General features: G+C 45.1%; 2 protein-coding genes across 4 annotated transcripts in view; one reads left to right on the top strand and one right to left on the bottom strand.

Moving 5' to 3' along the window:
- The window catches only part of LOC311102915 (rho guanine nucleotide exchange factor TIAM2-like), a 61,810-nt gene extending 57,739 nt beyond the window's left edge, over positions 1 to 4,071 (top strand). Inside the window, exons 25-26 of the mRNA XM_084144400.1 lie at positions 219 to 364; positions 1,198 to 4,071. Of these exons, the coding sequence (XP_084000526.1) occupies positions 219 to 364; positions 1,198 to 1,913 (862 nt within the window). The 3' untranslated portion in view covers positions 1,914 to 4,071. The remainder of the gene's footprint in view (positions 1 to 218; positions 365 to 1,197) is intronic.
- A 1,831-nt stretch (positions 4,072 to 5,902) lies between these two features.
- Positions 5,903 to 13,103, bottom strand: part of LOC311102917 (dimethyladenosine transferase 1, mitochondrial-like) — a 44,460-nt gene continuing 37,259 nt past the window's right edge. For all 3 annotated transcript variants that reach the window (XM_084144403.1, XM_084144404.1, XM_084144402.1), the window contains 2 exons: positions 8,083 to 8,210; positions 5,903 to 7,205 (listed from right to left, as the gene is read on the bottom strand). In XM_084144403.1, coding sequence (XP_084000529.1) covers positions 6,959 to 7,205; positions 8,083 to 8,210 — 375 coding nt within the window. In that variant the 3' untranslated portion in view covers positions 5,903 to 6,958. The remainder of the gene's footprint in view (positions 7,206 to 8,082; positions 8,211 to 13,103) is intronic.

The following is a 13,103-nucleotide window of genomic DNA, read 5'->3' as shown; positions in this document are numbered from 1 at the left end:
CTATAGCTCTTGTCCTTGACTGCCTTCTACAAGGTTAGGGAGGTGCATGGACTCTCTAGCCAATCAGTGGTCCATTGAGTGTCAGGGGAAAATGATCCCCAGCAGGACAGTGGTCCCAGAGGAGTGGCGGGGTGCCCCCCTACTGTAAACTCACTGAGTGAATTAGCCCTTTTCTATCAGAGTATGGTATATAAAGATTCCCGCTGTCTCCCTCCCAGTGTCCCAGAGTGCAAAGTCAACATCATCAAGGTCATCCGCTCCATCCTCCGGGAAAACGTCAGGCGGAACATGCTCCCGGCCGAGAGGCGGTGTAAGGAGCGCCTCACGCCTCTACGCAGCACCCTGCCCTCCTCTGCCAGGATAGGTGAGTCCCATCCCTACCCTGTTCCAAAAAATCACTTAAAATAACACTGCTTTGATTTCTATTTAAGTGATAATGCCCTCGAAGCCGGTGTTTGGAGGATATATTGGCACGGGTGTCCGTCGAGGGCCGGCAAACTGTGCCAATATATCCTCCTAACACCTGCTTCGAGGGCATTATCACTTTTATACAACGGGTTACCAACATATTCAAATAATGATTGACACATTTTCATTAAAAACGTTACTTTGATGAATTTATTCATACTATTTCATCCTTCCACAAGATATAGTCCCGACACAAATCTAGGGTTGCTACCCAAGCAAAATGGTCGTTTGTTCTATCGGTTCGGTTGCCAGAGACGCTACCCAGTCGTTCAGCTGGAGATTGAATTTGAATATTGAAACAATGTTGCAAATGTCGGAGAGCCAGACAGCAAGGTTTATACAAATCTCTGCTGTTGAAAACTAAATGTTAGTCCAAAAGAAATGTGACAATGTCTAGATGCTGTTTATAGTGGAGATTAAGTTGATAAATTACCTGGCTGGGCTGATGAGACAGTGGATTGCGCAGTCAGATGGAACAGAGTAAATAGGCATTTTAACATCATAGATTTAGTCGGTGGTAACTTGTGGAACAGACACCGGCTGGAATGCGGTTTTAACCAATCAGCATTCAGGATTAGACCCACCCATTGTATAACTTTAAATAACATGACCTTGACTTAAAGATTATAAGCCCTCATTGACTTACATACACTAGTGTCTGTGCCCAAATATGAGTGAGTATATTGCTCAGTTAGCAATTCTCTCACTCTCTCTTCCATCCCCCACCAGGTTCGTCCAGAGCCACCTGGCTGTGTAAGCAGCCCAAGCTGGATCTCCCCACCCCAACCAGCACACTGAAACCTGGCCAGCCTGACTCTGACGAGGGCAGCCTGAGCAGCGGCACCCACAGCTCCTCTGGAGCTCCCCCAGCCAACGGTCCCACACAGCCCAAGACACTGCCCACCCGACAGGCCTGGTCCCGGGGCTTCCGGCATAGCCAGCGCTCCTCTGTCTCTAGCTCCGTGAAGGAGTCAGACATTCTGAGTGATGAGGACGATGATGAGTTCAGTGAGTCTGGGGGGCGGCAGGAGGGGCAAGGGAGCTCCCCGACGAGCGCCATCGAGGCCCAGTTTCTCAGTCTGAGGCTGTCGGAGGAGGCAGCGTCCTCCCGGGCGCCGGCCCCCCGCGTGCAGCCAGAGGGTGCGGAGGTGGACACCCCGGAGAGCCCGCCCAAACTGGTTCAGGGCCACCACTGCCCCGTGAAGAGGAAAGACAGCAGCAGCCAGCGGTATAGCCAGGGGGCGCTACTGAGCCTGAGGGAACACAGCCGTTCCATGGACAGCCAGACGGACGTGGCAGCGATGGACCTCAACACTCTATTGGAGAGAGAGTTCAGTGTGCAGAGCCTCACCTCCGTGGTCAACGAGGACTGTTTCTACGACCCTACGGACTCTTCAGACACCACAGATACCACATACACTGGCAGTGCCCCCAACTCCTCGTAGGGTCAGGGATGGACACAAGGAGAGGAAGAAGGACCAAACCTCTGCCCTGCCCCCGCTCCCTGCCTCAGGGCATGGGAAACCCTGGTTCTGTTCTGTCCTAGTCCCAGGGTCTCACAGGGTTCTGTTGTGCCTCAGCTCTGAAGTTAAACTGTGTTCCTGTGAGAGCGTGCAGTAGGCTGGTCGTTCCATGAAATTAGTCCTTTTGGGTAGTGTTTTATTTCACCTAATTTTTACATTGTCATGAAGAGCACATGTTCAAATGAATAAAAAAACATGTTTTTCCATCTCAAAAATGACTATAGTAAATGCCTATTAAGTGCCAAATAAAGTAACAGGGTTGACCATAACAGGGTTGATGATTTAATCTTAAATCAGAGATAAATCCCCTTGTGACAGGGGGAATGGAAGCATGCTGTGTGCAACCGGGAGGGACAATTTAATGCACACTAAATATATATTTTAATTACCTTAAAATGAATAACTAATCACATGAAATGAATAATAATCTTCAGAAATGACATTGTCAAAGCAACAAAATAACTAGGGCTTTATGTTGATGGTGAAAACCTGGGAGAAATGTTGGGGTAAGTAGGTTAACATCTTATTAGAAGTCACATATGATACACAGAGGGACATGTCGATTTATTGAATGTTCCATGTTGGGCACTAAAGGGCACTTCATTTAATAGAACAGGATTTTAAAATTAAATATTGGTGCACAATTTCTACTGAAAATATCAAAGGAACGCAAAAAGGGACTCATTTCGTGGAACGACCAAGGCAGATCCCACCTGCTTAGCTATGCACAGGTGTAAAAGGACAGATGAGTTGCCTTTGACTCAGCGACATGGTTTTCCCCCTAGAGAGAGATGAGGTGACTCTGTCCCTGATAATGACTGCAATGAATCTGCTGAGCACTGATGCACAACGTAGCTCCGCCTCCACCCAGCGCTCTACTGTATATGCCTCACTCTGCCCAGCTCCCCTTCTCTAAGGGGCCATCTCAATTGGCTTCCTCCCCTCGTCTCCTTGATATAGGATAATTTGATGGATAGACTTTGCTCTCACCTGTCCACTTAATTCACATCAGTCAGATTGAGGAGAGGATGCCACTTGAGACTAATGAGATTCACCCTAAAAGCTTCACTTTAACTCAAAACTTCCTGTAAGAAGTTAGGGCTCTATTTCAATCCGTATCACCGGAAGTTCAGCGTTACAACGTGATTGAACTTTAAATGCAATGTTCCTGCGTTAGCGGAGACTGCATTCACGGTAAATGCTGCATATGTCGGCTCAATCGGAAATTACCTTTACATTTCTACCGCTCAATCTGTAACGCTTTATCAATACAGATTGAACAGAGCCCTTAATCTGAATCAACGACACGACAGGATAGGACAGGATGATTGGACATTGATTTTATTGCGACTCTGCCTTGTTGTATTTTGTGCACTAAAGTACACTGTTTGCCTATATTTTAAACATCCTTTATTTGTACATTATGGGATTTTTGTTGTTTTTAAGCAATGTTTATTTATTGATAGTTGTAATTTTTTATTGATTTGCTAAATAAGTATTGGGTTAAGGCTTGAATTGAAGAATCTGGAGAAGAAGAAAAAGTATTTTTCCACCCAATTAGTTTTATTTTCAGTGTATTGAATACGAGTATGGTTGTCATCCTCCCAAAGTGTAGCTTCCAATGTACAGGTGTTGTCAAAATAAAACGGCATGATTTAATTTAAACCATGTGTTGTCAACTTGCCCTGTTTGCAGCTCCCATACCCAATACTTTTCTTTATGTTCTTGTTTACATATTTTTCCAGAATAGCTGTACTGTAACTTAATTTAAATATTGTATATTCTTACACATACTTGACATTGTACAGGTAGATAAGGCTGTAACTTGCAATAAATACAGTATCTAGTACAAAAGTGGTTTGGGCATATTTTTGTAAAGGTACTTATTATTTAGCTGTTGCATCTTGAAGATACTGGTGAGAGATCCTATTATCTGACAACTCACCACCACATACCCTCCCTCTGATTGCCCTCAACTCCACTGTAAACATGCCTTTAATGCTAGCGTACCAATGAATATGAATGTGAAAAGCCCCTTTTCTTATGGAACTGTTTTATAAATAAACGTTTTTATCTGTGAGATGCGGTCTTGTGAGAGCGCTTGTTTTATCCAGTTGTATTTCAAAGCTGCCTCAGTCTGGCTTTGAGAATCTATATTCTTCCTATGAGCTTATCTCATTGACAGGTAAAGCACAGGTAAGATGAAAGTTTTTATTTCCAGCTCCATCCTAAGGCTAAGCTTGGCATTCCTTGTTGATGAGCTGTCAGAAAAATGGAGAATCCTTGTTCTCTACGTTGGACCAATGATATACAGTGCTATGAAAAAGTATTTGCCCCCTTTCTAATTTTCTCTACTTTTGCATATTTGTGATACTGAATGTTATCAGATATTCAACCAAAACCTAATATTAGATAAAGGGAACATAAGTGAACAAATAACACAACAATTACATATTTATTTCATAAACAAAGTTATGCAACACCCAATTCCCCTGTGTGAAAAAGTAATTGCCACCTTTAGCTGCAATGACTCCAACCAAATGCTTCCTGTAGTTGTTGATCAGTCTCTCACGTCGCAGTGGAGGAATTTTAGCCCACTCTTCCATGCAGAACTGCTTTAACTCAGTGACGTGTGGGTTTTCAAGCATGAACTGCTCGTTTCAAGTCCTGCCACAACATCTCAATTGGGATTAGGTCTGGACTTTGACTAGGCCATTCCAAAACTTCCAATTTGTTGCTTTTTAGCAATTTTCATGTAGACTTGATTGTGTGTTTTGGATAATTGTCTTGCTGCATGACCCAGCTGCGCTTCAGCTCACAGACGGATGGTCTGAAATTCTCCTGTAGAATTCTCTGATACAGAGCAGAATTCATGGTTCCTTCTATTAAGGCAAGTCGTCCAGGTCCTGATGCAGCAAAGCATCCCCAAACCATCACACCACCACCATGCTTGACCTTTGGTATGATGTTCTTACTGTGGAATGCAGAGTTTGGTTTTTGCCAGGCATTACTGGAACCATCTGTCCAAAAAGTTATACTTTTGAATCATCTGTCCATAGAACGTTCTTCCAAGAGTCTTGATGATCATCCAGGTGCTTTTTGGCAAACTTGAGTCAACTTTTTGGACGAGATGAGTCCCATTATGCCTGGCGAAAACCAAACACTGCATTCCACAGTAAGAACATCATACCAAAGGTCAAGCATGGTGGTGGTGGTGTGATGGTTTGGGGATGCTTTGCTGCCTCAGGACCTGGACGACTTGCCTTAATAGAAGGAACCATGAATTCTGCTCTGTATCAGATAATTCTACAGGAGAATGTCAGACCATCCGTCTGTGAGCTGAAGCTGAAGCGCAGCTGGGTCATGCAGCAAGACAATGATCCAAAACACACAATCAAGTCTACATGAAAATTGCTAAAAAGCAACAAATTGGAAGTTTTGGAATGTCCAGACCTAATCCCAATTGAGATGTTGTGGCAGGACTTGAAACGAGCAGTTTATGCTTCAAAACCCACACGTCATTGAGTTAAAGGAATTCTGCATGGAAGAGTGGGCCACAATTCCTCCACAGCGACGTGAGAGACTGATCAACAACTACAGGAAGCATTTGGTTGGAGTCATTGCAGCTAAAGGTGGCACAACCAGTTATTGAGTGTAAGGGGGCAATTACTTTTTCACACAGGGGAATTGGGTGTTGCATAACTTTATGAAATAAATATGTAATTGTTGTGTTATTTGTTCACTTATGTTCCCTTTATCTAATATTAGGTTTTGGTTGAAGATCTGATAACATTCAGTATAAAAAATATGCAAAAGTAGAGAAAATTAGAAAGGGGCCAAATACTTTTTCATAGCACTGTAGGTAATTAAGTGACAGAAGCAGAGTAGGAGGAAGAAACATGCCAAAAAAAAACATTGCCAGGATTTTTATTTTTACACATCTGAGGATAGTACAGCACATCTAATCAAACAAATGAATGAAACAATAGTATTGTACTATCATCACTCACCCACAATCTTCAAAACAGATGGCCAGCATTTTATTTATAACAAGGCACTCACATTAGAGTCCTCTCACTTTTGATGATTTTAGGATTTCAATAGCCTCATCAAGAGCTGACAACTTTCCAACAGCACTCCCCCCCCCCCCATCTCCCCAGTAAGTGAACCGTCAACATGTTCTCATTCTCTAAATTGTCCTGAAAATGTTTCCGGACTCCATCTCCCAGAGGATGAGGTGTTATGGGGAAAGCTGGATCGGAGGTAAGAACCAGGGCATAGTGCATGAGAGCTTGAGGCGGTAGTTAGCCTAGCGGTTAGAGCGTTGGTAACCGAAAGGTCGCTAGTTTGAGTTCCCGATCCGACAAGGTAAAAAATCTGTCGCTGTGCCCTTGAGCAAGGCATGTAACCCTAATCGCTCTAGGGTCACCGTTGATAAAGGCTGACCCTGTCTGTGACCCCACTTTCCAAGGGTGAATCAGGGAGTTGGGATATAAAAAATATAAAAATAAAAAATAAAGAAATTCCTTGTACATGTGTGAAATATGACAAATATAAGCACCCACCAAATTATTATTACATCTCACAATAAAATCTCCTTCTGGTCACTTCACACACTCTATTCTTCCTTTACAACTGGACTGGAGTGCCTGAGCTCTAGTTAAGTATGTGTGTTAGCTACACTAGCTGTTCCAGTTTGGACCGAGGCCCATAGTCTCTCCCTCTCCAGCCAAAGCCAGTGTTCAGTTCTCCCCCCTGTTGTTTCCACCACAGTCCCTCTCTATTCTATTCCATCTAGGATTCATTGTCTCACCCAGTGCCTCTGGGACACCAGTGAAATGGTGTTTAAAAATGCATGCGTGTGCCATGTGGAAATGTCAGAGCTAAGAGCAGTCCGTTGTCTCTCTCGTCACTAACAGAGACCATTAGGCGTTCCTTCCACTCCGCCCTTTAAGTGTCTCTCTCTGTCAGACGGGCTGCTGAGTACCATTAGTGCTGCTGCCCGGTCGCCGGTTAAGGTGTTTGAGTCGGAGTTCCTCTCTGAAGTCGTAGGTGAGGAGACCCTGGTTCTCAGAGCAGAGGTGGCTGTAGGCGTCCGCCAGGGCTCTGATGTCAAGGATGGAGAGCTCCGTGGGGCGCAGGGTGGGGTCCACGTCCGCCTCACGCATCATCACCTCCGCCAGCTCCAGCCGTTGCGCCTCCGGGAACAGCATTCTGGGAAAAGAACACAGATATAGTCTCAGGTGGCTTCCTGTCCATCATGGCCACTCATAGGTACAGTACAGGGCCAGATGGAATCTGCTGAGTTTTTTCCTTAAGCTTTCAGCAATCATTTTCTAAATAAAAAATATCAGGAGTTAATATAAATCAAACAAAATGCTGCCACAAAGAGCATAAATAAATAATGTAATTGTGATTAAATATGCAGACAAAGCTGTTAGGGTGTTAAAAAGAAGATTAAAAAAACGTCAGCGAAGAATCCATCGGACCGTACTGTAGATGGAAATAACTAATACAAATGCTTTCTATTCAGTTCTCCTGTCATGTCCTCTCAGATCATTGGTCACGGAAAGGAGATGAGAAGAAGAAACAATTGAAGACTATAGACTAGTCTTAGCCCCAGATGCCCTCACCAACGTCATGGGTTTTCACAGAGTTAGCATACAGAACCCAACTTCAAGAGCATCATAGCACAGCCAAAACACCCACACACCCAGTACAGATGCTTGCTTAGCGCTTCAGCTCCAGAGAGCTCATACACAAGCTGTTAAAGCTGCCTCTCCGCCCCCTGTAGTTACATAATTTATCATGCTTTGTCTTCCTATGACACCCCAATGACTCATAACTGCTGCTCTCTTATTTTGTTCTCTGGGCCTACTCCTCACAGGCATGGTGGCGGCAGGGGACAGAAGGAGTGAGAGAGAGCCATGAGGAGCTTTGTATAGAGCTGGTCAAGGATTAACAGAGTTCACTTAATGTGGAATGTAACAAAGAGAGCGTGAGTGAGTGAGTGAGTGAGTGAGTGAGTGAGTGAGTGAGAGAGAGAACTTGGACCGTGTGAAGTAGAAGGAGGGGTAGAAATATTGCTTACTCAAGTCCTTTGCGGCAGTGCTTCCTCCGGAATTGGAAGACGTTCCTGACTACTTTCTCCACCAGCTTAAAGGGCTGCTGGATCTGGGGCTGAGTCAGAGGTGTGAAGTGTACCACCCCCACGTCCACCTACACACACAAGCAGCAGGGGTTCAAATATATCTGTAGGCAACACTGAAGAGGATCCGCTCCTTGTAGCAAAAAGACAGTGGAGGAGAGGGAGAAGAGAGACAGGGTGGAGAGAGAGGGAAACAGGTGACGCAGCATGCGATGGATGGCAAGTCAGTTCCTGTTGCCACAGTAACAACTGTGCAAAAGAGCAGAAAAAGCCAGCCCTCTTCCTGTTAATGCTGCCACTCAGCCTGCGTCGAGACACGAGGTGACACATTCAAACGCACTTCTTCTTCCCTAGCCTTCCTCTCCATTGTTTCTGTGGGGAGTCCAGCGGCTTGCTGTACTGTAGCTTCAGCCTCAGAACCAGAGGGATGGAGGAACCAGACAGGGGAACACAGAAGGCAGGGTTGGCCCAGCACACAGATCTTCCAAGGGGGAGCGCTGGGCTAGTGTGAATCCTGGCTGTGGTTCCCCTCTCTAGCCGCCTCTCTGCCTCCCAATCCTCCTGTCATAGCTAAGCTGACATGACAAACTGTTGGAAGTAATTGTGCCAGACTCCGCAGAGCCTAGTCCTACTCAGATCTCTCCTCCTCCCAAACTCCCTCTCTCTCTCTGCCCCTCTCTTCCTCACTCGCTCTCTGCCTGTCTGAGGGTAATAAAGGGATTGAGCTCAAAGACCCACAACACACAAAAGAACAACTTTTATTTTGGTGGATCTGTGAATGTGCAGTAGGAAAGCAAAGCTTCCTCCCTCTCTCTTACATTAGGCTTCCAGGGGGGTCTAATGCAGATCAGGAACCAGACTTACAGCACAGCCAGTCTGAGGAGTGGAGTGGAGCTATGGACCAATGACACGGCAGCGCCAGCGAGACACTGGGCAACAGAGCGGAGCGCTGTAGCCTACCTGGCTACCTGCATTCACCTGGTAATATCCTTATTTCTTTGGTGTGAGCGCCGCTCAAGGGAACCACTGACTGACTGACTGACTGACTGACTGGCTCTGGGGACCAGCGCGGCTCACTTCTCTGTTCACAGGGAGGGGAGAGGAGGTGCAGCCTGAGACAGCCGAGGACACCACAACACTGCCAGAAGGATACAGTCTGGACAGACGGACACACAGACATTTACACAGGTATGTGAAAGAGAATACAGAGGATACAATGCGAGGCAGATGATACAGAGTGGATGGATAGAAAACAAACAACAAACACAGGTATGTGAGTGCCAGCACAGCTCTTTTACAGCACAGCTTTCCTGTTGAGACAACCTACCCCAAGGTACTACCTCCAGCAGCATCTGTGTTGGTTGTGACTCACCTTACTCTATCTTCCTTTGTTATTCTGGGCTGGTGAAGGGGATGGGCAGGATAATTGGGGGAGGAAAACTAAAGTGGTCCAAGGACGTGATGGAGGCTTTCTAATGAGCCGTTTAGATTCTGTCCCTCCCGTGCCTTGGCATGCTGCAGTGTCTGGATGGGCTTGTAAACCAGGACCGATATCTACTATCTCATCTGATCTTTAGCTCTGTATGTTGCTGCCTGCCTTACTGTCTGCCTGCCGCAGTGGCATGGGACACCACCGCTAGACTGGAGCCTAGTTGTCAGAGAAGCCAGCTATATTGTAGACTATAGAGTACAGCTAACTCATGGGCTGCTCCCTTCACTATACAGTGCATTCGGAAAGTATTCAGACCCCTTGACTTTTTCCACATTTTGTTACAGCCTAATTCTAAAATAGATTAAATAAAACATTTTCCTCAAACTATACGCAATACCCCATAATGACAAAGCGAAAACAGGTTTTTTGATTTTTTTAGCAAATATATTAAAATAAAAAACAGATACCTTATTTACACAAGTATTCAGACCCTTTGCTATGAGACTCGAAACTGAGCCCAGGTGCATCCAGTTTCCATTGATCATCCTTGAGATGTTTCTACAACTTGATTGGAGTCCACCTGTGGTAAATCCAATTGATTTGACATGATTTGGAAAGGCACACCTGTCTATATAAGGTCCCACAGTTGACAGTGCATGTCAGAGCAAAAACCAAGCCATGAAGTCGAAGGAATTGTCCGTAGAGCTCCGAGACAGGATTGTGTCGAGGCACAGATCTGGGGAAGGGTACCCAAAAAGTTCTGCAGCATTGAAGGTCCCCAAGAACACAGTGGCCTCCATCATTCTTAAATGTAAGAAGTTTGGAACCACCAAGACTCTTCCTAGAACTGGCCGCCCGGCCAAACTGAGCAATCGGGGGAGAAGGGCCTTGGCCAGGCAGGTGACCAAGAACCCGATGGTCACTCTGACAGAGCTCCAGAGTTCCTCTGTGGAGATGGGAGAACCTTCCAGAAGGACAACCATCTCTGCAGCACTCCACCAATCAGGCCTTTATGGTAGAGTGGCCTATAGAAGCCACTCCTCAGTAAAAGGCACATGACAGCTCACGTGGAGTTTGCCAAAAGGCACCTAAAGGACTCTCAGACCATGAGAAACAAGATTCTCTGGTCTGATGAAACCAAGATTGAACTCCTTGGCCTGAATGCCAAGCATCACATCTGGAAACCTGGCACCATCCCTACGGTGAAGCATAGTGGTGGCCACATCATGCTGTGAGGATATTTTTCAGCGGCAGGGACTGGGAGACTAGTCAGGATCGAGGGAAAGATGAGCGGGGAAAAGTACAGAGAGATCCTTGATGAAAACCTGCTCCAGAGTGCTCAGGACCTCAGACTGGGGAGAAGGTTCACCTTCCAACAGGACCATGACCCTAAGCACACAACCAAGACAACGCAGGAGTGGCTTCGGGACAAGTCTCAATGTCCTTGAGTGGCACAGCCAGAGCCCGGACTTGAACCCGATCGAACATCTCTGGAGAGACCTGAAAATAGCTGTGCAGCGACGCTCCCCATCCAACCTGACAGAGCTTGAGAGGATCTGCAGAGAACAATGGGAGAAACTCCCCAAATACAGGTGTGCCAAGCTTGTAGCGTCATACCAAAGAAGACTCAAGGCTGTAATCGCTGCCAAAGGTGATTCAACTAAGTACTGAGTAAAAGGTCTGAATACTTATGTAAATGTGATCTTTCAGTTGTTGTCTTTTTATACATTTGCAAACATTTCTAAAAACCTGTTTTTGCTTTGTTATTATGGGGTATTGTGTGTAGATTGATGAGGGGGGAAAAACAATTTAATCAATTTTAGAATAAGGCTGTAATGTAACAAAATGTGAAAAAATTCAAGGGGTCTGAATACTTTCCGAATGCACTGTAAATTAGAGCAGGGGTTCTTCAACGTTTTCAGCTCAAGACCCAAATGTAAAATGTACTGTCCTCCCGTGACCCAAATTAAGAAGAAATTGTGTGTGATTATAGATGTATTCTCATAACTCGCGACACACCTCTCACATGCACACTTTTGGTCCCGACCCATAGTTTAAGAAACCCAGAGTTGGAAGAAGACGAGAGGGTTTTGGACACCAGTTACAGTAGACTTTCAGGGCAGGGAGGAGAAGCGCTGCATTGCTTTGTGATATACTGGGGCTGAAAATAATATTTGTGACAGGAGCTTTCATGAGAAATTGACTCATCTGCATCAATTGGGCGGAACGAGGCTGACATTAGGAAAATCAATTCTTCCACCGGTCACCTAAAAATGCTAGGATGATGGGATGAGGGGTGGTCTCATACCCTGGTACTGCAGTATGCCTTTAGCAGAATACACACACACACACTGAGTGATGCAGCATCAGACCACCATCTGGTCTCGAGAAGTAATAGAAAATAATGGCTTTAATTTCACTCTCCTGGAGTAATTAGGCCATTTATTTTCCACACTTCATGATTTAAGAGAGGAGCAGGGGGCTGTCGATATTCAGACTATACAGGCAGCAGCATTTCAGCCGTAGGCTTGTCCGACTCACTTTGCCTTGTGATTTATGAACGGCCCGCTACATGGCCTCACTAGGTGCTCTGCTGTAATATATCCCCCTCCTGCCATTAATCCTCCTCTGATAACCTTAACACGCAAGAAACTTCAATCTTAAATCATACGCCGCCGCCTCCACCCTGCACGCCAGCGCTTTGAAAATGCTCCTGCTCAAATAGTTTGCATGTGGTGGGAGATGGTGAACTAGGAATCCGAGACTGACTTATTGACCCTGTGACAACCTTAATATCTCTCCCTGGTTCTCACTCTCACTCTCTTCCATCATCCTCCTTCCTTTCAGCTGGTGGGAGGGTGTATGATGAGGCCTGGTTGGATGAAAGTCTGATGATTGGAATGTAAATAGGACTTCATGTTGTAACGAACATGCTTTTAAACAGCGCAGAAAGAAAATCATAACCCCTAATGATATCTAGATTAATTTTGCTACTCCAAATTGGCTCGTTATATAAGGATCTACATAAAATGTATCCAGCTCTCTCCATGGCTAATTTAGTCCTCCTGCCTTTTTTCAACTTCAAACATTTACAGAGAATTTGAACCAACCAACTTTCCCTCTTGCACACTAATCCTGTATGCTAAATAATCTTACTAACTCAACCTTTCTTTTACACACAGTAGTCTTTCCATCCATATCTGGCAAGGTATCACGATATACAGTGGGGAGAACAAGTATTTGATCCACTGCCGATTTTGCAGGTTTTCCTACTTACAAAGCATGTAGAGATCTGTAATTATTATCATAGGTACACTTCAACTGTGAGAGACGGAATCTAAAACAAAAATCCAGAAAATCACATTGTATGATTTTTAAGTAATTAATTTGCATTTTATTGCATGACATAAGTATTTGATACATCAGAAAAGCAGAACTTAATATTTGGTACAGAAACCTTTGTTTGCAATTACAGAGATCATACGTTTCCTGTAGGTCTTGCCCAGGTTTGCACACACTGCAACAGAGATTT

This window comes from Coregonus lavaretus (genome assembly GCF_964263955.1).
Source record: "Coregonus lavaretus genome assembly, chromosome: 27".
Taxonomy (NCBI): Eukaryota; Metazoa; Chordata; class Actinopteri; order Salmoniformes; family Salmonidae; genus Coregonus; species Coregonus lavaretus.
The sequence above is the reverse complement of the archived record's forward strand: the minus strand, read 5'-3'. Positions and strand labels throughout refer to the sequence as shown.